The 25,348-nt window shown below is 44.6% G+C and overlaps 1 protein-coding gene across 11 annotated transcripts in view; it reads right to left on the reverse strand.

The window, feature by feature from the left end:
* The window catches only part of col15a1b (collagen, type XV, alpha 1b), a 115,528-nt gene that overhangs the window by 5,369 nt on the left and 84,811 nt on the right, over positions 1–25,348 (reverse strand). For 3 of the 11 annotated variants that reach the window (XM_077227455.1, XM_077227446.1, XM_077227397.1), the window contains 26 exons: positions 18,462–18,515; positions 18,309–18,344; positions 17,767–17,904; positions 11,752–11,814; positions 11,520–11,555; positions 11,369–11,410; positions 11,183–11,245; positions 10,947–10,982; positions 10,651–10,734; positions 10,499–10,564; positions 10,195–10,230; positions 5,217–5,279; positions 5,040–5,129; positions 4,926–4,961; positions 4,780–4,833; positions 4,636–4,692; positions 4,503–4,562; positions 4,348–4,389; positions 3,503–3,527; positions 3,311–3,385; positions 1,464–1,489; positions 1,120–1,218; positions 838–958; positions 582–646; positions 352–480; positions 151–252 (listed from right to left, as the gene is read on the reverse strand). In XM_077227455.1, coding sequence (XP_077083570.1) covers positions 151–252; positions 352–480; positions 582–646; positions 838–958; positions 1,120–1,218; positions 1,464–1,489; positions 3,311–3,385; positions 3,503–3,527; positions 4,348–4,389; positions 4,503–4,562; positions 4,636–4,692; positions 4,780–4,833; positions 4,926–4,961; positions 5,040–5,129; positions 5,217–5,279; positions 10,195–10,230; positions 10,499–10,564; positions 10,651–10,734; positions 10,947–10,982; positions 11,183–11,245; positions 11,369–11,410; positions 11,520–11,555; positions 11,752–11,814; positions 17,767–17,904; positions 18,309–18,344; positions 18,462–18,515 — 1,698 coding nt within the window. Of the gene's footprint in view, positions 1–150; positions 253–351; positions 481–581; positions 647–813; positions 959–1,119; positions 1,219–1,463; positions 1,490–3,310; positions 3,386–3,502; positions 3,528–4,347; positions 4,390–4,502; positions 4,563–4,635; positions 4,693–4,779; positions 4,834–4,925; positions 4,962–5,039; positions 5,130–5,216; positions 5,280–10,194; positions 10,231–10,498; positions 10,565–10,650; positions 10,735–10,946; positions 10,983–11,182; positions 11,246–11,368; positions 11,411–11,519; positions 11,556–11,751; positions 11,815–17,766; positions 17,905–18,308; positions 18,345–18,461; positions 18,516–25,348 lie in introns of all 11 variants that reach the window. The other 8 variants (XM_077227437.1, XM_077227428.1, XM_077227390.1 and 5 more) reach the window with 3 other exon arrangements.

The raw sequence follows: 25,348 nt of genomic DNA on the forward strand, positions 1-25,348 counted from the left end.
ACTTGTAACATTTAAAATCATTGACTGTAATTTTTATTTATTTAGACAAAGCAGCATAGATTTTTTTTTCAGAAAAAATATCAGTTTATTAGAATCGCCCACAATTTTAATATCTGTGCATCCCTAGACTACTGCATATGTATGACGCACCTGGCTGTGAAGTCTGGGTACACTGCGGTCGCTGGGTCTGCTCAGGCCTTGTGACAAAGCAGATGAGGAACTGTCTTGGGGAACTGGGATTAGCTCTCCTAGCTAAAAACAGTTACACATCAAAAAACATTAGAATAAGAAGACAAGACATTTTGCTCTATTAAGTTTGTTTTGAAGGAAAATGTGAAAATAAGTAAACACCTCAACTTTCTTCCAGCCCCCTTGTACCCTGATGTACAGTTCACTCTTGTCTATAACGTATACCAGTGTCCCTTCTGCAGCTTGACTGGTCTCTCTTATCATGGTCTGAATGCTTTTGTATATGCTCACCTGGAAAGGCAAAGTAAGCAGTCACAATAAAAAAATCAAGGCACATTTAATCCTTTATGAGCTTGCTCCCCTACAACTGAGTTCTGTGCCATCTGACTTACAGGGTTTCCATGGCCAGAAGCGCCGGGTGGCCCTGGAGGACCTGGAGGTCCAGGGAGATTCGCAGCTGAGGCAGAAAGTAAAGCAGACATTTGATGCCTGAGTAAGTTGTTGATAAAAAGTTCTTTGCCTCGATAAAGTCACTCAAAATAAAATCTGTTTAAGAATGCACTCAAGTCTAAAAAGTTTGGAAGAGTTCACTATTTGAAGTCATGATAGAGTATTTGTTATAACCTGAGCCATATGCCGATGGGGTACCTGGTGGCCCAGGTGGTCCTGGTGGCCCTTGTGGTCCTGAACTTCCATAACCAGGCAGTCCTGGGAGGCCTGGGGCACCACTGTCCCCAGGAGGGCCAACAATGGAGTCCCCTTTAGGTCCCTGAAATGCAAAAATGCACCGGGTCATATTAGGGCTTAATCTTTATCTTATTAAAAAAAGGACAGATTTAGTCCGTGTTTTTGTTTCAATTAGAGACCTAATTGAATTGTGAGATTTATTTTTAGTATTTGTTTTAGATTGATTAGTTATTGTAGACTCACCACAAGCCCTGCTCTTCCAGGGATCCCTGGAGGGCCAGGCAAACCTGGATCCCCTTTCTCTCCTTTTTGCCCCTTGTATCCATTATCACCTTTAGCACCCTTAGAGACACATACTCAAAATCATACAAAATCATACATACATACTCAAAAACAACAGCGATGGCAATGGCCTAATGACCAAGCACTTAAAAAAAAAAAAAAGTTTTCCTTACCATTTGAATTTTTAAATGTTATATATATTTTTTTTTTTTAATTTCCCATTTTAAGTATTAAGTGTGCTTCTATGCATATGCTAAATAAATATATTGTTCAAGGGATATGTGAGATATTGAACAAGTACTTACCACATAATCATGAGGAAACGTAGGCACTGTGAAGAAAGAAAACATAAAGCTCAATTCAACAGATTGACAGTGTCAGTAGTCAAAAATGGTTGATGTCTAGTCAAAAAGTGTTGATGTCTAGTCATTGGACTGTCTGCCAATTAATGTGTGCTATACTGAGTATGTGAGCAGAGCGGGAGAGCCTTTCTGAAGACTGCACTCCACTCACTAGGTACGCTCAGGGCCACTTGCTCAACCCAGAATGCCCTTTGTGATATGCTGGTTCGAGAATCTGTGAAATAATCAATAGGTCTAAGCAGGTTATGGAGTTCAAAAATACTGTTTTAATGTGGTGGTGAACCTTATACATAAATGCAGAGTAAACAACCAAGTTAACAACAAAGAAGGAGAAGAAAATAAAGGGAGCGTGGAGAAACTGAGTTAGCAAAGATTTATTTAAGATATTTTTCGTTCTTTGCTTAGGGGTAAAAAGGAATTTGAAATACCTTTGCACTGGTATACCATTAGTGAACTGCTAAGAGTTTAGATGAACATGTGAATATTTGCTGTGTGCTTTCCATTCAATAACAAAACAAACAACAGAAATGACAGCAGTGAGAAAACAGCAGTAAAGAAAGCATTTGATCATGTGAATGTTGATGTTGATTATGTTTGCACAATCTCTGCAGTTCGGCACTCTAGTCAAATCAAGTCACGTATAGTTCTGTCAGGACCACTATCGTCAAATGCAATTGACAATTAGCATACAGTTTGGATTGGCGGTATGGTTCTGTTCTGTGCAAGAACTCCCTGCGCATCCATGCAGCCTAGCATGGATAAGAGCTTGGAGAAGAGCAATAACCCACCTTATGGTAAACGGAACAGAACCAACATGAATGTATTGCAGATATCATTAATTAATTTTAATGTACAACATAATTAGAGAATTTTATTCTTATTCAGGGGTAATCAGAATGGCAAATCCTGACTGACGAGAGGAGGAGCTGGGGATGGAGCAGGGTAATTAGCTCCCGAGAAACGCGATAGCTGCTGATAATACTGAAGGAGCTTATATATGGATACAGTGATTGGCATCGTATTCATATAGGTAGACGTGAATAAGTTGAGAGTCAACTGATGCGAGCTTGACTAACATGACCTGCCAGAACTGACGCTACGCTTGATTTATACCACTTTACACAATATATTGGTTTAAAACTGCAAATATCGTAACTGCTATCTATAGGCCCACTATTTTTACTATTTGTAATTGAGACATTTATTCAAGAAATTCATTACAAACAGAAATTTCATCTCTGACAGGGATTTGAGCGAACGCTCAAGTGTGCTGCACAAGGCCTGAAAAGTGAAGCCAAAGCATTTTGATCGCCCCTGGTGGCTGGCTGCAGTAAAGGGCTTAAACCCCGCACTCTACATGTAATCGCATGGGACGTGAGCCAAACAAAAAAAATCCAATTACATATCAAAGAGGGTTTCTGTCATTTTAGGAAGTTCTCATCACGCAGATGTAAGTATTCGTTTTCCCAATAAGTTTGGTTTTAGTTAGTTTTTGACGCTACAAAAACAGGAATTTAACATCATTATTGACAGCTGTACTTGCAATTGAGTCTGTGGGAGCAGGAATATGGACGGGACCTTGATACCGCGGCTCCACCTCGGGATCACTACGGTGCAGAATCGGGCTTTGAACGACATAATCAGCAATGACCGTTACTGGGATATTTTGGCTTGGCTTCATGTTTCTACAATGGAAGATTGCGGAGACGTACTGTCCATCTTTTTTACCGGTAATCGTGAGGAGGCTAATGGTTAATGATATTTTCCAAAATAAGACATTTTTATTATACCTGGAACTCCTGGCAACCCTGGATTTCCCACATCACCCTTCTCCCCTTTGACTCCAAATGACACTCTTCCATAACCTGTTTAAATCCAAAAAAGGAGATATTTAAACTTTTAACCTCAAAAGTTCTTTATTCATTAACTATTAAAAACAAATTGTTGAAAAGGCTGCTACATATAAGATCTGCTACACATACCTTGTTGTGAATTGTTGTTGTTGACCTATAAGACAAACATTTTTTGTATAAAATTAGACAATTCTGGACAGAATAGGAATGATTATGAGAATATTGTCTGATATGAAAAAATTAAATGAATATGAACCCATGCCAGCTAATGTCAGCATATTCAGGAGTGAACAGTTTTGTTAGTGTGACATTTTAAAATGTATACAGCACACCAGCTCCTACAATACCATGAATTCACTGCTGAGCCCAACACGTTAGAGCTCATGCAACATGCTTTGGTGAGCTTAGGAGAGCACCTCAGATGAGATGAGATACTGGGTTAAAGGAGAGACATTCCTGAATTTGTAAATGACAGCATAAGGCAGGCATAATTCAGTTGACAAATATCTAAAATAATAATTTTTTTTTACTTTGAATAAAATATAATTTATATCTGTTTTGTAAATTAAGCCTGTTCTATGCTGTTTTTAAGGCCATGAACCCATGCACCTAATGGCTCTTTTCCACTGAGTGGTACGGTTCAGTACAGTACGATTCGGGACGGTAAGCCGGAAGATCCGGCTTGCGTTTCCACCGCCAAGAATACCCTTACTTGATAGTAATGTGTGTAGCCTTTGTGATAGACGTGGTGTGGTACGGTTCGGCATTTTGGTACCATTCACAAATTTTGACAGTGGAAACGGAAATAATTGCATATGGTACTGTACTGTACCGTACCATACCGCTCGTTTGAAACAAGCCATTAGAGAGAAAAGTGGGCTGGGCTAGTGTATTAGGGGAGGAGCCGAGCCAGAATGACATGCGCCACACCCAAAGCTAAACAACCGATTGGAGAATTTCACTCATTAACTTACTGGTATTTTGCAGTGTGGTCTAGGAGGAACTGGGAAAACTGTCTTCAAGATTCAGAACAGAATCATTTCATAACTTTTGTGAAAATTGCACATTTTAGGATGGTGCTCAATTTAATTTCGATATGCTGCAAATCTGCTAAGAGGATCAAACTTACAGAATTGTGGCCAATCACTCGTCCTGGTGGCCCTGGAGATCCAGGTGGACCAGGTGGACCCTTGAATACAGATAAGTTGTTATAAATAATTAGATTAGAAAATTAAAACATAATGGAAGCAACAGTGACTTACAGGTGGACCACTAGCATCTCCCTTGTCCCCTTTCCTTCCAACTACTCCAGGCCGACCCTAAAAGAAATTTCAGGGAGTGAGTAGAAATAAGCATTTATGAGATGTAAAACTATGAATAAACAGATAAAAATGTATAAAACTAACTGGTCGACCAGGAATTCCATATCCTCCTTTTTGCCCCGTTGGTCCAATCGGCCCCTTAAATTGTAAAAAAAAAAACATATATATTCTTCTATTGTAGTATATATATATATGAATGATTTTAGTTTGGTGTGAGAGATGCATCTCACCACAATCCCAGGCTGTCCAGTGGGACCTATATCGCCCTGCAAAGTACAACAACATCAGTGTCAGACCATTGAGGAACAACAAAAAGATCAAGGTCAAAAGTAAATAGTTTCAACCTTGATTCCTTTCGGTCCTCTGGGTCCTCTCATGCCTGTTATTAGTGAGCCATCAGCAGCTATGGATATGCCTGGCTCCCCCCTTTCTCCCTTTCAGACAATACAATAAGTTGATGGGAGAGTTTGTGCTTCATTATGGTACAGCAGGTCACTTATAATCACATTTTAAACCCATACCTTCAGTCCTAGAGGTCCTTGAATACCAGGAAACCCAATTTCACCTTTTGGTCCCCTTGGGCCCTGAGCATGACAACATTCATGCAAGTTATTTCGACCAGTATAATGTTCTCAAAAATGAGAGTAAGCACACATAATTTGGTTTACCACAATACATTATTTAGACATGTTTCTCCTATTCTGTAAAAGCAGCAAAACAATTAAGTTACATTGAGGAACTTCCAATGGAAGTAAATGGGGCCAATTTTTAAACATGAAAATACTCACTGTAGTATAGCCAAAAGATAAACGATATGCATTATAACAATTTTAGTGAGTTAAGTTATAACAGTTTTCATCACCATGACAATGTAACACTGTAAACCCAGAAAAATGAAGCTTTAAACTGATTTAAAACCCAAATAATACAGACATCACAATCCCGGTTCTGTGTCTTTTGTTTTGTATGGACATTTATCTTGAAATGTATTCTCTGTTCTTATTGTTTCTGTACTCCATTCCAGTGTTTGGTTTTCTGGTTTGGATTATTGATGTTCTTGCCTTTTGCTATTAAAGTTGTGTATGCTTCTCTTTCCACCTCGTCTCTCAGCACACGTAACAACAGAATACATACTTTATACATAAGTCTAAACAGAAGATTCGCTATAAAAGTAATTTTATAAATACTTTTAAGCCTCCTTTTTGCTTTTTAATACTCCAAAAACTGTCCCCATTTACTTTCATTGTAGGTGCCTCTATGTAACCTTAATTTATTTCTTTCTTTCTTTTTTTAAATTGTACTTTTATTAAAACCAGAATCGCTTCCTTTAGTAGTGGTTTGTACCACAGCATTTTAAGGTGAGAACATGGGCGGCGCTAGGGAGGGGCTAGCAGTGCTTCAGCACCCCCAAGAAAGACCAAAGCACCCCCAAAAATAATTTCCTGAAGCAATTATATTCAGGCTGTATTCTATGGAAGCCCTGAACTGCATGGTGAAGAAAAACAAAACAAAACATATCTTATTATTTTGAGATATTAAGTTGTCATTTCAACATAATATATCGTTATTTCGACATAATAAGTTGTTATTTCGACATAATAAGTTCGACATAAGTCGTTATTTCGACATAATAAGTTCGACATAAGTCGTTATTTCAACAAAATATCTATTATTTCGACATAAGTCGTTATTTCAACATAATATCTGTTATTTCGACATAATAACTTATTTTGACATAATAAGGGGCATTCTAATCTGCATAAAGCCATGATTTCCATTACACGAGAGTAGATGTTAAAACTTCATGCTGATTTGTACTCCGCTTTCGCCAAGATAAGCACCAACAAAGACGTAGCTTTACAGTAACCTATGCTTCTCCATCCATTTACACTTCTTTCCAAATGGTGATGTGAATCTCCTTCTGTCTGGTGTTAATAGCTGCAGTGTATTTGCACACACAACGGCTGCAACCACAGTGTGGTCCCCTCATGACAACCATCTGGATTGAGCAGAGTAGGGGACATCTCTAGGGTCTTCAAGTGGGCACCTTCCGTCCTCAGTGTTTCATCGACTAGCCCACGACACCTCAAGAGGGCTCGACAGTGACTCTGGCGTTCCAGAGTCACCCCCCTCCGTCCCCCACTCAACTCAGCCCAGCTTACTGACCTTTACATCCCTCCTGCTGCTGAGGCTGCTCCTTTGACCTAACCACAATCTCTCACAACCTCTCCACAACCCGACCATACACGCCAACCCGTTTGACTAAGGCTGTCGAGCCCCACTGCGGACGTTAAAGCGGTCAGTGGCAACGGTTCCGTATGGCATACTACCGCAAAACACAATATCTGTCAAGACACCAATCCTCATTCACGCAAAATACACAGGAACGTAATAACTGTAATTACCTTGCAAACTATACAAATAAACCAACAGACTCATCAAATTTTCCAGAATTTTTCAAAACCGTAGCATGGCGGCCTGTACATAGCCAGCCAGACTCTTTCCGTCTCAACCACAGCCAGTTGCTGCTCCTCTCTGCTGCTTCAGATAAGTTCTTTACTGTGCGACGCAACTCTTGGCCACTGAATCCGACGTCTCTGAGGAACCGGGTTGTAGAGTGTGCCACAACTCCTCGACAACCCACTTCCACTGGATAAACCCGGACTCTCCATTCTCGCTGTTCTGCTTCAGTGGCCAGCTGAGCATACCGCAGTTTCTTCCTCTCATATGCCTCATCTACAGCATCCTCCCATGGCACTGTTAACTCTATCAGTTGAACAATGCGTGCTGATCCAGACCACAAATAAATATCTGGTCGGAGGTTAGTGGTGGCAATCTCAGGTGGAAAAATAAGCCGCTGATCAAGATCAGCCAGCATTTTCCAGTCCCTAGCAGCTTCCAGTTGTCCTGAGGGAGAATTGGTTTTAACACCTTTTCTTGGTGGTTGCTCGCCTGGGCGGAGGAATATTGTCTTCTCTGTGTAATGTTTTGCTAGAACAGGTGGCAACTTATTGGTCATGTTACGCTTGTCTTCCAATGCTAAAGCCAAACATCGGAGTACTTGGTCATGGCGCCAAGTAAACCGACCTTGGCTAAGAGCCACCTTACATCCTGTCAAAATGTGCTTTAATGTGGCAGGTGATGAACAAAGGACAAGAGGGATCCTCTCCTACCCAGAGGTTTAGGTTATGTGGTGATGGGAGAACATCATATGTTGACCTGATAAGGAAACTGATCCTACTCTCTTCCATTGACCAAAGGTCTTGCCAGCCCATCTTGCATTGTTCCACACTCTCCCATCTCATCCACTCTCCCTGCTTGGCCTGGGAAATGGCCTTTATACACTTCATCCTTTCCACCTGCTTTCGCGCCTCGTTGACTACGAGCTTCCTCCTTTGAGCAGGGGCTGCCTTGTGCCATTTAGGAGGAGCTACACTGAGCCCAAAACCCCCTCTTCCATGCTGTACCTGCCCCACGATATCACCAATTTGAAGGGCAGCCTTTGCCTCTTCTACAGGTTTCTTTGCTGACCACTTTCTACCAGTTTTTAACACAGGTGCTGCCTCCCTTACACATTTGTCGCATGACTCTACTAAGGTCATTTAAGTGTTCTTAATAATCTGATTTTTTGTACATAGTATAGCCTACTTTATTATGATTTTAGTATCAAAATGATTAATAAATGAATGCACAATTATCCGTGAACTTGATAAATGTTGCAAATATGTTTTACTATGCACAAACAAATGCCTTTCAACTTATGTGAGCAAAATTCAGAATTAAGTGAATGTGCAGCAATTAGTACAAATAGAGAGTCTGTAGGCCTACTATACGTGTTGTAGCCATTAAATAAGTGCATTTAGTTTCATATTTGTTCAAATATTATAATGTTATTTTTTTTCATCTATGTTGATAATGAAAAGTGAACAGCATGAGTAAGATAGGATGCACAATAGACATGGAGTGGGTCAGACACGATTTTGACCACTTCATTAAGTTTTGTTATGTAGAAAGCCTTTCTTTAAAGTGAATTTCGTTTTGTATAAATTGTATCAATTTTTCATCAACCAATAGCCTGGATTTAATAAATAAGATGCAAATATAGCAGAAAAATATAATCATGACATGTAGGCGCCGGCGTGGTCACTTGTTTTGCACGTGAACTGGAGCGGGTCTCATCATAAATTAACCGAAACTCTGCGTAGGCTATGCCTCACAGACATGAGAAATATATCTATATAAAGTTTTAAGTCTCTTTTAAACTAAACAATTCAAAACGAAAAGAAATAGGCTCTCTGTGTCAGGGTTAGTACAGGCAGAGGATGACGAGGAAGGCTCAAGGTTCAAATCCAAGTGTTTTATTAACAAGTACTCCGAGATATAGCAGGTCGGTCACACAACAACTTTACACAGACGCTACACGACATAGACGAGAACGGACAAAGACTGACTGAACAAAGGGAACTAAATACAGACACTGACGAACATAAACCAGGTGACACAGATGAGTGTGATTAACAAGACACAGGTGAAGATGGACTAATGATGGTTGGCATGGTAACAGATGAGTGGCGGGAAAACAAAAGACGTGACTTGTACTGAAAACAAACAGAATAACTAAACAGAACAGAATCAGACAGACAGCACCATTATGTGCATTTATCTCAATAGGCGCGTTCACTATGGAGATGGCGATCGTCAACTTCATTTTTGCAGCCGACACTGACACAGAAAACAAATGAATATCTTGCTTGTTGCACGCACACATATTATGTCAAAATAACGAGATATTATGCTGAAATAACATTATTAATAATAATAAATCTTTCAGAATATTTGTTTGAATTCTGAATGTTGTGCTTGTTCAATTTAATAAAATTAAAACTTGAATTGTGATAATTAAAATAATTGAATATTAAATATTGAGTGGCCAAGTTTTGCTAATTTATTAATAGTATTTATATATAATATATATATATAATTGCGCAGCTCCCCCTGTCAATGATCTAGCACCCCCTCAGGACCTGCATTAAAAATGATCTGGCGCCGCCCCTGGGTGAGACAAATGTAACAACCACCAAATTATGAACATTTTAGGAAACGGGGGTAAACTGGCAAAATCAAACACAGATAGATCATATGATAAGACTGAAACTGGTAAATACATGCACTATGATGATGGATCAATCCATCTCACGTAAAGGTGGTTGCTTGACCTTATATGCAATATAATATACAAAAATATATATATTATACAACTTTCTGTACTGCAAAACCACCATGTTTTTATTTTGTATTTTATTTTACTTGGTTTAACCACAGCATCTGTATTTAGAATAATATAATTGTCAAGCAAAGTTCATTGGACCACGTGAGATGGATTAACCCATGGGATTTGTTGCTCTAATCTAGGGTGTTCACATTTGTTATGTTACATCCTTTTATCTCCACAGTATATCATTTTGAAATAGTATAAAGAAAGATGAAGGACATTCTTACAGGGAATCCTGCTCTGCCAGGCAAACCTTCAGGGCCCTGCAACATGCACCACACACAGATCCAAGCAAAAAAACATTAGCGATTATGTGATACATGATCAAAGAACAAACCCATTCCAGATTATGTGGACACACCAAGCATTTAGTAGTGTTGTGCCGTCAGGCGCAGGAACTTAGAATTGTGATTGCTCCTAGACACGCTTCTTGCAAATTATAGTTTAAAAACGGACGTTTGTACTGTCCATGTTAAACATGCTGCATCTTAAAAAGCATTTGAGGGGGAAAAAATTTGCTGCTTTACGTACCATAGGGCCTGGCGGTCCTTCGATCTTAGAGAGGTTTAATTTGGCTGCTGTATCATTAAAAAGGAGCTAGAGGGGGAAAAATCCTTATCTTTTTAGGAACTCAGACATAATATTTTAGCAAAGCAGGTAATCACACTTCATACAGTACTTACATCCTGGAAGTTAATGGTTGGTCCAGGAGGGCCAGGGGGGCCAGGAGGCCCTGTGATGCTCAGTCCATCATAACCTCGCTCACCCTGAGTAACAATTAATACAGCAAATTACAGCATATACTACACACAAACTGCATTTCTTCTCAGACTGCATAAATCCCACAGTGTGCACTCGGCTTGGGGTTAATATCATCATGTATTTTTCAATATCTCGTGTGAATAATGTGGGCCAAAGGTCACATCATCATGTCACATAACTGCTCAGATAAAATATTCTCAGATAAACAATTTAATACCTTCTCTCCTGGACTGCCTTTGTCTCCCTTTGGCCCCTGTTTACAGCAAGGTAGCAAAAACAACAGCAAAAAACATTACACATTATATTGTGCCAAAGCTACTACAATAATTTGTATAATTTGCTCGCTATGTACAAACTAACCAATCACTTATCACTGCTACAATACTTATTTAGTACATTATTATATGATTTTTTTTCAGAGTACTCCAAGAATGCAAGAAACAGAGAACTGACCCTGGCTCCTGGTAAACCAGCTAATCCGGGTTTTCCATCAGGTCCAGGGGACCCAGGTTCACCCTGGATAGAGAAGAGACAGGGGTCAGGAAACACACTCATGACATTGTGAAATGAATCAAACTCATTTGACTTTGAGGTATTTATAGTGTTTATATGCAATGACTATAGTGGAGTCTGACAAACCTTTACAGACAAACCGGGGGCTCCTTCAGCACCAGGAAGTCCCTACAGGGAGGACACAGAACATGTAAATTAATAAATATAAATAAATAAATAAATGATATATATATATATATATAAAATTCTTATTTAATATTTCTAAAGATAAAAAGACCTGAGATCCTGGTGGGCCAGGAAGACCAGAAGGCCCCTTAAATTGTAGGAGAGGAGAGGAGAAAAAAGTAGAAATATGAGGAAAAAAACTCAGAATAGTCTATTCAACAATAGCTTTTGATTGCATAAGGAAAATGTGGCATGTGATGATGCATACAAGGTTGTTGAAAGACCTTGATATGTGAATAGCATTTGAGAAGGACATAATAATTGCAATGGTTTTGTACACTCACTTGATAGCCTTTTGAAATTCCGGCTCCGAGAAACAATCCGCTTTCCCCAGAACCCTCCAAATCCTGTCAGAATAAAACACCCCCTATCCTTAGACTGACTATAAAAGCATGGCCAACTCAAAAGCCTCAAAATTAATAATTAAGGTTTTGAATTGACTAAATGGTGTTCTGGCCGTGAAAACTGATGTTTGAAGAATTTCAACCTCAAAGAACGTCCTGGTTGCGTATGCAACCCACCGTTCCAACTCGCCGTTGGGAGCCGTATCGTGGAAAAATACACATATGGGATCACCGTAGGGACCACAACATATGGACCCAGCCTAGCACGGGTTCCACACTGCTTATGAGTGATAGGCCTGACCCAGGACGTTCTGCACGTCCGGAGTCGGAGGAGTAAGGAGGAACTCAACAGGGTTCAGATTTAAGGGAACTCAACTGGAGTAAAACGGCGCACGTATCCAGTCCATAGGAGGGGAATGGCGCAGCAAGCCGACACTTGAACCGGGCTCATGGTGAACTGGCTTCATGAGAAGGGAGCCCACGGAAAGCAGCGGTTCAACTAGGTGTCATCCAGCCCCCAACTCTAGAATCTGTTTTAGCAAAGCATATCGTCAACGCCCAAGCGGAGCACTTTACACACATCATTGAGGAGCTCAACACCTAAGTGGACATGCTGCATCTTGGAATTTGTACCGAAATGAAAGCAAGCACTAAGTGGCCCACTTTGCTTGGAAACAGTCTTCCCTCTCTGCTGAATTCCTAACAGATATTTGTAGAGCTGGTCTGAGGTCTATGGCTTGCGTTCTGTACACGTCTTACCGCTTATAAGCGAACGGACAGAGAAAGCCAGGGCTGGATCTGCCTCCTCCGGGGCAGCGCTTGCAGGCTCACCACCTGCTCCTATTACGGGAGAGGTAGGAACCTTGGGCACAATCCGAACCGGGGTCTCAGCTTGTGAGAGTTAGCTGGCCCGAACTCCAGGCACAATACATTGACCGAAAGCGAGCAAGTCCCTACCCTCTAGTAGAGACCACGCGAGCAGGAGAACTGATATAACAGAATTTTTAACTCACTGCCTGCAGTGGCTCAGGGGGGGTCTCTGCAGTGCAGTTGCACCAGAGATGAGACCCAAGAGGATAAAGAGGGACGCAAGGATTTACATTACCTTGCTCCTCAGGAACCTGACGATCAGGACGTGCTTCTCCATACTTCTGCACCACGGTGAGCGTCGTTTAGACACCGAGGCAACATCATTTTGAGGGTGAAGGAAAACAGCCTACTCCAACCCGTCTTGCAGGAAAGAGAGAACTGAGATGATCGAAAGCTTACAGGATCTCCTCAGGAGAGAAGACGCACTCAACGACTAGGTTCCACTTCTAAGGCATAAGCACGCTACCCTTATCTAGGGGGTGCTCGCAGAAGTGATGGTAACTATCACATGCCCTGTGATAGCCACCCGAACCTCCGCATTCAGAAGTAAGACCACCCGGATCTCCAGGGATCGAACGCGAGTGCCATCGTGCCCCGTCCCTGAAAAGTGTTCAGGGGAAGTCAGGAAGGCTGTCAATGGGAACCAGGTCTAGTTGGGCCAATAAGGGGCAACTATGAAGACCTGCTCCCTCCTGACTTGGCACCTTAGGTGCAAGCAATGGGGCAAAGAGACAGGAGCACTGCTCAACACAACATGTGAAGATCACTGAGCTTCAGGAGCATTTTCTGCTCAGCACTTGAGTGTGATACGTTCACTGAGCTTCAGGAGCATTACTGCTCAACACCTAAGTGTGATAAAATTCACTGAGCTACAGGAGCATTTCTTCTCAACACTAGAGTGCGAAGGACTTCACTGCGTAACAGGAGCATTACTGAGTGTGAAAGGATTCACTGAGCTACAGGAGCATTTCTGCTCAACACCTGAGTGTGATAAACTCACTGAGCTACAGGAGCATCTCTGCTCAACACTTGAGTGTGATAAATTCACTGAGCTACAGGAGCATTGTTGCTCAACACCTGAGTGCGATGAACTTCACTGAGTTTCAGGAGCATATTTGCTCAACATGACATGTGAAAATTCACTGACTAGATCAGGCGCCAGACAACCCTGAGTCGCAGTCGCTTTTTAGGAGGCTCACTGGGGTTAAACGCATTGCTGCCGGCCCCTGGGGCAGCTAAGAGGTAGTGTCTGTCCAAGGGTAGTCCGCTCGCACAACACAGGCAAGAAGACGAAACCGGTGAGGCAACTGGCGGCTCCGGAGTGGTCATGACCCAGCTGGACCCCAGGGGATGGAGTCTCCACTCAACCTGGCTCTAACTGTCGTGAGGCTCGCCAGTCCAGCAGTCGCAAAGTCCAACAACTCAAGGCACATATGCCCGTGTAGTTGAGGGTCGCCCAGGCCCCCGTTAAAACAAGCCCTTTATACGTGGCCCCTTAGTTGCAGATGGTTTGGCAGCAGACCAGAATGACTATAGTCACAGAGGGTGGGCTGCTCTGCCACGGTCACCTCGGGACTCGATCGTGAAGCTAGAGCTTAAGCGGTCATATATCGGGGAAGCCACTGGCTGCATCTACCATATACCCCAGGAGCCTCTGAAAGTTCTTTCAGTGGGACCCTTTCTCACTTCAACCCCAGCTGAACACACTCTCATTGGAGAGACGTGTTGGACCGAGTCCATCTCCAAAACTGACAAAGAGATACTCAACCCGTGGGTGAGATTGCTCTTTCCCAGTTGACCTGAACATCCAACGGGCTTTACAGCACTCGAAGGAAAAAGGAGACTGTACTGACACCTCCATACACGCACACACAGGATGGCCTGGGGCGTTGAGGAAGAGTATCTGAAGCACACGTCTATCAGGACAAAGCTGCAGACCAGTCTTGGGCCAAGATGGTCACGACCCACCTGAAAGTACCAAGACAGATTTAACTAGCCCTAGTACTGGCTGGAGGAGCGGCTATCTTAACCCTCGCCAGCGGGAAAAGACATTCAACGTGCAACAATCAGGAGCCCTGCTCAACACTAGGTGAGACTGAATCTTTTCAGGAGCACGTCTGCTCAACCCCTAATGCGATAATTATCACTGACCTGAGCGGAAAAAGACGAGCCTAAAGTGGGGCAGCAGAAAGTGGAGAGTCTGGTGTTAGTGTGCTTTGCAACACTTACCTGTCTCCACTAGCGGCAGGAGGCACGAGAGAAGGCGGATGACCGGGTCCTCGAACGCACCAAGCTGCCTGCTGGCGACCAAGGGAGAGCTGAGGGATGTAAGGCTATACAGGGTCACACCCGCCAGACTGGTCCTCTTGGGACCCAGGAATAGAAAAAATGCTCTCTTTCTGAATATGTGGGTACCGCTGACCCCGTTTTTAAAGGGGCCAGCGGCGGAACAAACACACACATAACACAAAACTCCAGCCGGCCCTCCAAACGGCCAGAGGGAGTGGATCGGTGACCACTCCACGAGCAATTCCTCCATCCCTGGGAGCCCGTCCAGGTTCAACATCTTTTCTGCTGTTGCTTACCACCTGGCTTGGCAGCACCTGGAGCAGGCTGAGCGCCCCTTCCGTGGCCAGCTCCACGCCGGGACCTGTGTGTAGGCTGCTGCGATGGTCCAGCGGGAGCTGAGGCGGCTGCGGACGGACGCCCTCGGCGACGAGCAGGCGGAGGATCTGACCTCGGCGGACGGGTGAAGGCAGCAGCGTCCCGCCGGGGCAGGATGTGTCGGATGGCCTCCATCTGCTTCTGGGCTGTAGAGAACTGTTGGGCAAAGTTCTCCACAGTGTCACCGAATAACCCAACCTGGAAATGGGAGAGTACAGGAACCGAACCTTTTCCGCTTCTCTCATATCAGCCAGGTTGAGCCAGAGATGGCGCCACAAGTGTGGACATCGCCGAACCGACTGCGCGAGCTGCAACCTTCATCGCCCGGAGGGCGAGGTCAGTCGCAGTGCGGAGCTTTGTCATGAGCTTACGGTCCGGACTACCCTCGTGCATGTTCATGAGTGTCTGGGCCTGGTGGACCTGGAGCAGCGCCATGGCATGCAAAGAGGAAGCGGCTTGCCCACAGGCTTTGTAAGCCTTGCCTGTAAGAGCGGACGAGAACTTACAGGCCTTGGAGGGGTGACGAGGATCACCTCTCCAGGAAGCGGCGGCTGCTGAACACAGTTGCATCACAACAGACCGCTCCACTGGAGGGATAGCCTCGTAACCCTTCACCGCTCCCCCATCAAGGGTAATGAGGGGGGAGGAGCTACTCAGACGGTTTCTGGCAGAGAAAGGTGCCATCCATACCCTCGTAAGCTCCTCATGCACTTCGGGAAAGAAAGGAACCAGGGCGGCGGACTGAGAACCAGCACGGCCCACCCCGATATCCAATCATCCAACCGAGACGGTTCGGGACACGGTGGAGGGTTCCACACGAGCCCTACCGCCTCGGCGGTCCTTTTCAGCATAGCTGACATTTCTGGATCCGGCTCAGGGAACACTGGTCTCCCAGGAGGAGGCAATGCAGCCGAGTCATCATCTCCAGAGTTCAGCTCCCCTTCCGATGCTGTGATTGACATACTATTCCCTGGAGGGGCCCCAAATGACAAGGCTGGCCTGTCCATTACAGAGGGACCAGTGGGATCAGTGGGGAGCTCCACCGGCTGCGGTGTGAAAGAGGAGTGAGGGATCCACGGGGCGTGGCCGGACGGATTACCCCTCACTGTAATCCTCAGATAAACCAGCTTGGACGGCACCCCAGTCTTTTTCTGGGAAGGTAACCCTGAAGAAGAACAGGGGCGGGGCCCAGAGGTGGGAACTGCACCAACGCTTTTAACGAAGGCGAGTCTAGATCTCAACACCGAGATGGCCATGTTCCCGCAGTGAGAACATGACTCATCCACGAAAGCTGCCTCAGCATGCTGTAAGCCCAAACATGTGACACAACTTTCGTGACCGTCAGAGGGGGATAGCGCCAGACCGCACCCAGAAACGCACGGATGGAATGGCATCTTGAAAAAGACACACTCACACCCATGTTGCTCTTTTAGGAAATGGGACCGTCACCAGTGCCGGAGCACACAGGGAATGACCGCGGCAAACACTGAAATAATTTTTCAACTATAACAGTGAAGCACTAACTTCTCGCCCTCTAACCAACCGTCAACACACAAACAAACAATAGAAATTTGATGCTGTTAGAACAGCAGTTGAGAGCTGAGAAGCTCGCGATCACCGCTGCACCACGCTGTAGAACACCGACACTGGGAGGTCTTCCCGCAAGATCACTGACACACTCGCTCGTTGTAGACAACAGCACTCTTCAGAGACATCAAGACGAACGGCTCCGAAGCGAAAGGCAACTAGTGCATGCATCCACTTCCGTATTTATGCCCGCGCTGCAGGGCGGAGTGTGTGTGATGCAAATCACGCACGGCAATTACATTGGCTCGTTCAATAGTACTCGAAGATGATAGGCTCTCTGGCGCGATCCCCATTTCAGTCGACGTCGACTACGTCCGACGTTATCGACTGAAAGAGAACTGCTATTATCTCAAAAGCAATACAGCTCTCTTTTAAAGGATTCATCAAAATTTTAAACTAAAATACTAAAACAAAAAATTCAAAATAAAGGACAAATTGGACCAGATGTGATCCCTGAATTATCCTGTTCATGTCACATGTTTTTTGCTTTGGACTCTCTTCATCAAAAAAGGCCTTCGACATGAAATTTGTTTTCCACTAAATCATGCACTGAGTACATGACCCACTGAGGCTAAGTCTGACCAGTATTTATGTATAAAAGAAACATTTGAAGATCTGATTATCTCTGTACTCTTATCACAATAATGAATATGAATGAATATCAAAGTATTTCAGCAGGATCATTTCAAAACAGTAGTCTGTTGTTGACTGTAATGTCCTGCATTTAGAATTTGAAATTCCAAAAAGGTGGTTAATCACAAATCTGCCACTAAAAGACCAAAAAGGACTTCTGGGATATCTATTGTTAAATTAATTGCTAGTAGATTTTCAGACCTTCAAAGTGTCCACCATGAAATTGTTGCTCGAGGGTCCTGGTGGGCCAGGAGGGCCAGGTGGTCCAGGTACACCCCTCGGCCCAATAGGTCCAATAGGGCCAGATGGACCTCTCAGGCCAGAGTCACCCTTTTCACCCTTTAGGAAAAGTAAGAATGAAACAAATAATATGATGAGAAATAAAAGTTATTATAATGGTTGTTTTTGAACTTTATGCAGCCTTAAGGTCCAGTCACATTTTGGCGAAATTTCACAAGCAAAAAAAGGTCCATTGTCTTTTGTCAATACTGTAGCAATGTATGAAGCACAGCTCACACAGAAGTCACATTCAAACCAAATAGATTTCTGTTGATCAATGCAGCAAACCTGCATGACCAACTTAAACCTATCTGCATGGGGAAAACTTTCGCCCTCATGCGGAATTCCCAATCACGTGGATTACAAATAAAATGACTGGATTTCATCCGTGAAACATTGCCTAAACAGCAGTAAATGTGACCATACCTTTATGCATCATAAATTGCATATCATAAACATTATACCTTGAGTCCAGGGGGCCCTCTTATTCCTTGTTCACCCTATGAAAGAAAGTCATGAAGTGTAGAGCTCAAACTGGAACATTTCTGAAGGATTTTATTTTCAGTTTTATATGACATTGAGTGAGTTCTTTCATCAAGACTGGGTCATTTTCATACCTTGGCTCCTTTCAGACCGTGTTGTCCATTTAAACCCTTCTGACCAGGAACACCCTTTAAATGTGAAACAGATCAAAACGCCAGCTAATGACAAGACTTAACATCAATAAAACATTATAAAAGTCACCATCTATACCAGGGGTGTCCAATCCTGCTCCTGGAGGGCCACTGTCCTGCAAAGTTTAGCTCTAACCCAGATTAAAATCACCTGAACCACCTAGTCAAGATCTCACAAGGCATACTGGAAACTTTCAGGCAGGTGTGTTGAGGCAAGGACAACTCTGAAGGATAGTGGCCTTCCAGGACCATCTTTGACACCCCTGGGGTCCGTTTTTCGTACCTTGCTTAATACATCTGGGATGATTTGACAGATGCTTGATGTTGTGATAACTGATGTCTGGCTAATTTGGTTCTTCAAATTAATTTGTGGATTTATTAAAATATCTGGATTAAGTTGTCTGATATTACTGTGTGTTCTTGTGTTCATTGGAAAGGGCAGATATTGATACTCAAAACCATGATCAGCAATGCAGCGATTGGCTAGAGGCTAGACTACAGTACATAATGACATAATATTAAAATAGAACATTGCACGCCTGACGAAAAAAATTATGAATTTCTGGATATTTATAAGGAAACAACCAAGTGACCAAAAGGACATACACGTTAGAATAGATAAATTTAAGAGATGTTAAGAGATGTTACTAAACATTTTTTAAAAATAAATTATATTCTCAACCCCAAAATAGATATTCATATTAATTTAGTTATTCTTTTACATTTTAAAATGTTACTTTGTAATTAAATCCAATTCAATTGACTTATCCCCTCCCCCAATCTCATTTGCTTATGTAGTTGTTGCACGATGAATTTGCATTTTGGCGGTTCGTAGCAAATTTACTGTAGCCTATTCTAAATGACTTGTCAAAAATGGATATTTTCATTTTTTTACAACGTCAACTGACTGCAAAGCAAGGTGAACCCAATAAAAAACAACCAGATAAAGATACCATGTGTGCTGATCACAAGTGTTTACCAGTATTTTGAATTAGGCATTCCATTGTGAATTTGTGTTGTGTTTTAGGAGTGAAGGAAATGTCTGTAAAATGAACAGATGTCCTGGCAGACCAGGGGCGGCGCCAGATAATTTTTAAGGCAGGTGCTGAGGGGGTGCTAGATCATTGACAGGGGGAGCTGCGCAAATATATGTGGCGGATGCAGAACGTGACAGATGGGTGGGCCTGGATTAAGTCGAGGTGGGCCTGAATCTAGGGTTTAGTTGGCTATATTTATGGAGATGAGAAATAAAAACCGCACTGTACAGCTATGATCAGCTGTTCGGCCGAGCTTTCGAAGTTGTTAATACGGAAAGACCGATGCTGACCGGTTGGTTTTTGTCAAATGACATTGCGGCACTCTCTGAAAAGTTGAGATGTTTTTCATCTCGCCGCGGCATATAGGCGCGCCTGGAAAAACGAGCGCGCTGCAGCCTGCACCACATGCATATGGCAAGCAGTGTTGTCAGATTGGAAATGTCCAATTAACGTACCAGAAGTTCAAAATGATCGTATTTGGAAGAACATTATCGTACACGACGTAAACGTGCAGAATACAGCTATTTATCCCAACATATAGGATGGATTAGATGGAGTAGTGTTGACGTGCGGGCCTGTGTGTGTGTGTGTGTGTGTGTGTGTGTGTGTGTGTGTGTGTGTGTCTGTGTGTGTACGTGCTTGCGTGCAGGCAGGTGAGCCTGCAAAATGATTCTGGGTCAGAGAGAGAAGCGGTAGGATGTGTGTTTGGACGAACGACTGAAAACTCTGAAATTATCGTACATTATGGGATTTTTTTCATTATTGATCGTACATCGTACAGAGGTCAAAATTATCATACAAATACGACAATTATCGTACATCTGGCAACACTGATGGCAAGCTAAAGTATTCATAAAGCATGCGGGACGCGTGCACTTTGTGGTCACGGAAAACGCGCGCCAGAAATTTGTGGTTCCCTTTCGAGGGAACTCACGATGCGTCGATGACGCTTTGGGAACGCCTTTGCGTGACTGAGTCTGAAGCACTACTGTCAACTAGTCCAATGGAATGAATGAAGCGTCACCGGCGGGTGACGTCATGACCAGGAAGATATAAAAGCACATCCGGTGCAATGCTCGCGTTAGCTTTTGTGCCTCAGCAAAGGGCTCTGTGTCAAAACTGTCTGTTATATTTATTGTTGTCTGTCTCTCATTATATTGTATTATGGCGAAACAACTATTCAAAGCCTGTGCTTCTCCTTGCCCTCGTTATATCACGGGTGGAGATACACATGAGCTTTGTGTAGTTTGTTTGGGAGTGGAGCATGCTATGTCAACATTCAAGGGGGCTGACTGTCAGCATTGCTCCGCATGCTCCGCTCCCGTCTGTCCACATTTGAGGATGATGGACAGGCTCGCGAACCTCGGGGTTCTGGACCCGCGGCTGCCGAGGCAGCTTCGAGAAGGCTCACTTGGGGTTCGCAAATGGATCTTTCGGCGGGGTTGGGGACGGGCTCTGCCTTATCTCCTCCTTTACCCGAAGGATCCATTGCTCTCTTGCCGGTATCGGAAGCCCGCGCTGCGGCTTCTTCCGCCAGGGAAGAGAGCCCGTTGCTTAGGTGCTCTAGCTCTGAGGAGGTAGAGTTACTGAGCATCGGTGAGAGTGACACAAACACAAATAAAGATTCAATAAGGGGAGAGGATTCGCCATCCCTCTCACCAGCACATGAGGAGCTTATTGAGGTGATAACTCATGCTGTAGATAAGTTGTGTATTGACTGACCAGCAGAAAAGAGAGATTCTCGTCCTAAAAGTAAATAAGATGAGTGTTTTCTCCCTTCTAATGCATCATCTCAATCACGGGCCCTTTCGTTCTTTCCTGATCTACATAGTGAGCTATGTAGATCATGGAATAAACCATATTCGTCACGTCTTTTTAGTCCCCATGTTCATACTTATTCAAATGTAAAGGGGCTGAAAGATTTTGGTTATGGGTCGATGCCCCCAGCGGAACAGACGCTCGCAAGCTATCTGTCTCCTGGGTCAGCATCGTCCCTGAAGGATCCCGTGTTGCCGAATAAACCACTAAAGACCACATCTAATTTAGTGGGTAAGGCTTATACGGCAGCAGGTCAAGCTGGAGCCTGTCTGCACACGATGGCAGTGCTCCAAGCCATTCAGGCAGATCTGCTGGGGGATATAGATAGGAGTGAGGGAGTTAGTCCCAACGAAATTCGAGAACTTCGTCGGGCTACAGATCTTTCTCTCAGAGCTACGAAGGAGACCGCCCGTGCTATTGGGCGGTCTATGGCAGCCCTCGTAGCTACTGAGAGACATCTTTGGTTAAATCTGACAGATATGAAAGATAAAGATCGGGCTTTTCTTTTAGATGCCCCTATTTCTCCCTCTGGTCTTTTTGGTGACTCTGTGAATTCGGTTGTTGAAAGATTTCAAGAAAATAAAAAACAATCTGAGGCTTTTAAAAAATTCCTTCCTCGCCGAGTCCATCCCCCTGGGGATGCTGGGCGTGAGCATCCCCAGCCAATCTCCTCGCACCGTGTGCAACAAAAAATAAGTGTTGCGTCTCGTGCTCCCCCGAATAAATCTTGGGGACCGAGCCAACATTCTCAGCCGAAGTCGGCTAAGTCTAAGCCGGATCTGAGGACCCTACTTATGGCTAGGAAGGCATCAGCTCAGAAAAGGTCCTGACGCTATGTACGTCAGACCATCGAGGACAGCCCCAACCGGGGTGGAGCGGTGTACACCTCAGAATACGGTGCCCGCTCCACTTCGGGGTCCTCATGGGACCAGTCTGCCAACCCCGCCACCCTCGGTGCTTCGGGGCGCAGTGGTATCCAGTGAAAGTTCGGCGCAGTGTCGACTCGACATTGCGTCGGACGTGAGCCCTCTGAGGGGGGTTCAAAAACAGTCAGTTCGGTTGTTTCCTGCCAATATGCTTCAGGTCGCCGAAGTGGCTGTTCCTTTAACACCAGAGGCCAGTATCGAGAGACTGGTACCCTTAGTAGATTTTCTAACAGAGTGGAAGAATCTGTCGAATATATCTCCTTGGGTCCTGTAGATAATAGAGAAAGGTTACAGAATCCAATTCGGTTCTCCTCCGCCTCGTTACAACGGGGTGTTACTCACGGTAGTACATCCCGAGCAGGCTCTGGTAATGGAGCAAGAAGTTAATTCTCTCTTAGCAAAAGGAACTATAGAACAGGTGTGCTACCCCAACAGAGAATCGGGATTTTACAGCCGATACTTCATTGTTCCAAAAAAGGCTGGGGGGTTGCGTCCAATTTTAGATCTTCGTTTGCTGAATCGTGCGGTCATGAAATTGAAATTCAAGATGCTCCGTCTCAAACAGATAGTGACTCAAATCAGATCCGAGGACTGGTTTGTCACGATAGATCTGAAGGACGCTTACTTCCATATCTCCATCCTCCCTCAACACAGGAAGTTCCTGAGGTTTTCTTTCAGGGGCAAAGAATACCAATATCGGGTGCTTCCTTTCAGTCTAGCTCGGTCACCCCGCACGTTCACGAAGTGCGTAGATGCAGCTCTGGCCCCGCTCAGGCTGCAGGGCATACGCATTCTGAACTACATTGACGACTGGCTGATTCTGGCGGAATCAGAACAGTCAGCGGTTCGGCATCGAGATGTCGTTCTCGCTCATATGAAGAAATTGGGGTTGAGACTCATTGCCAAGAAGAGTGTGCTTTCTCCACTACAGAGAACCACTTTTCTTGGTGTGGTATGGGATTCAGTCACGATGCGGGCCACACTATCGCCCCTTCGTGTAGCTGCTATCATCACAGCCACAAAAGAGTTGAAGCTAGGCCAGTCACGCACTGCAAAACAGTTCGAGAGACTGTAAGGCCTCATGGCAGCGGCGTCCAATGTGATACCTTTTGGCCTGCTGTACATGAGACCTTTGCAGTGGTGGCTCAGGACCAGAGGGTTCTCCCCGAGGGGAAACCCACTTCGTATGATCAAGATCACGCGGCGGTGCATCCGCGCCTTGATTATATGGAGGAAACATTGGTTCCTGTCCCAGGGTCCGGTGTTGGGAGCTCTTTGCCATTGAGTTGCTATCTCGACAGACGCTTCTCTCACCGGCTAGGGAGCGGTAATGGAAGGCCGCTCAGCTCAGGGTCTGTGGGGGGACCATCATCTCTCTTGGCACATAAATTGCCTGGAGATGATGGCCGTCTTCAATGCGTTGAGACATTTCCTCCCAGACCTGAGGGGCCATCATGTGCTCGTCCATACAGACAACACTTCGGTGGTCTCTTATTTAAATCGACAGGGGGGTCTGCGTTCGCGTCCACTCTGCAAACTGGCGCACCAGATCATCTTGTGGTCCCTAGGGAAGATACTCTCCCTGAGGGCAGTGTTTATCCCAGGGTACCAGAATATAGGAGCAGACACCCTGTCGAGGCAGGGGCTGAGGCCAGGGGAATGGAGACTCCACCCCGAGGCGGGTGGAGCTCAGTTGGGAATTTTACGGCCAAGCAGAAGTGGATCTGTTTGCGTCTCAGCATACGACGCACTGTCCACTTTGGTTCTCCCTCACGCAACCAGCCCCCTTGGGGTTGGACGCTATGGTACAGACGTGGCCGAGGCTACGTCTGTACGCATTTCCCCCTGTTTCTCTGCTCCCAAGAGTTCTGGAGAGAGTCAGCCAGGACGGAGTAAGTCTATTATTAGTAGCTCCACGCTGGCCGAGTTGTTTTTGTTTTGCGGACCTAATTCATCTCCTAGACGTCCCTCCTTCCGAGATTCCTGTCAGGAAAGACCTTCTGTCTCAGGCAGGGGGCACAATATTTCACCCCCGACCGGAGATTTGGAACCTATGGGTTTGGCCTCTGAGGGGGCCCAACTTTTGGAGAGTGGTCTCTCGACTGAGGTCGTTGAGACTATTCTTAGCTCCAGAGCTCCAGCCACGAGGAAATTATATATACTTAAGTGGAAAGTTTTCACGTCTTGGTGTCACCAACAGCAGCGAGATCCAGTTAACTGTTCAGTCAACACAGTACTTGAGTTTCTCCAGTCTCGTTTCACGTCAGGTTTATGTCATTCTACCTTATAGGTTTACGTGGCGGCCATTGCGGCTTTCCACGCCCCTGTGGGTATTACATCTTTGGATCGAGACCCCCTGATTATTCGTTTCCTTCGTGGCACCTTGAGGTTGAGGCCTGCAGTTCGAACTAGGGTGCCGGCATGGGATCTGGCCATAGTTTTGGAAGGCTTGTCTGGGGCTCCCTTCGAGCCCCTAGATTTAGTTTCAGAAAAATTTCTCACTTTCAAGACTAACTTTCTGTTAGCCATTTCATCCCTAAAAAGAGTCGGAGACCTTCAGGCTCTTTCTGTGTCTCCCATCTGTTTGGAATTTGCACCGGGTATGGTTAAGGCGTTCTTATACCCTAAGCAGGGTTACGTCCCTAAGGTGCTTTCCCTTCAGGAGGTTTGTGATGCGGCGGGTTGGTCCTCGCCGCTAACATTTGTGAGGTTTTATAGCCTGGACCTGGAAGCTGCCCCAGGATCCCAGGTGCTTTTTACTTAATTTGTCTACAGTTTTATCATCTGGCATTTTGTAATTATGGCGTATTGGGTATTATCGTTCCCAAAGTGTCATCGACGCATCGCGAGTTCCCTCGAAAGGGAACGTCTCAGGTTACGACTGTAACCATAGTTCCCTGAGAAGGGAACGAGATGATGCGTCTCCCTGCCATACTTCCTGCATCCCTGCGATCGACTTTGCTTCAGCTCTATAAGCTATGGCGAGCATTGCACCGGATGTGCTTTTATATCTTCCTGGTCATGACGTCACCCGCCTGTGATGCTTCAT

The sequence above is a fragment of the Siphateles boraxobius genome, unplaced genomic scaffold (assembly GCF_051911475.1).
Source record: "Siphateles boraxobius isolate OS27281-9 unplaced genomic scaffold, OSU_SipBor_1 1, whole genome shotgun sequence".
Taxonomy (NCBI): domain Eukaryota; kingdom Metazoa; phylum Chordata; class Actinopteri; order Cypriniformes; family Leuciscidae; genus Siphateles; species Siphateles boraxobius.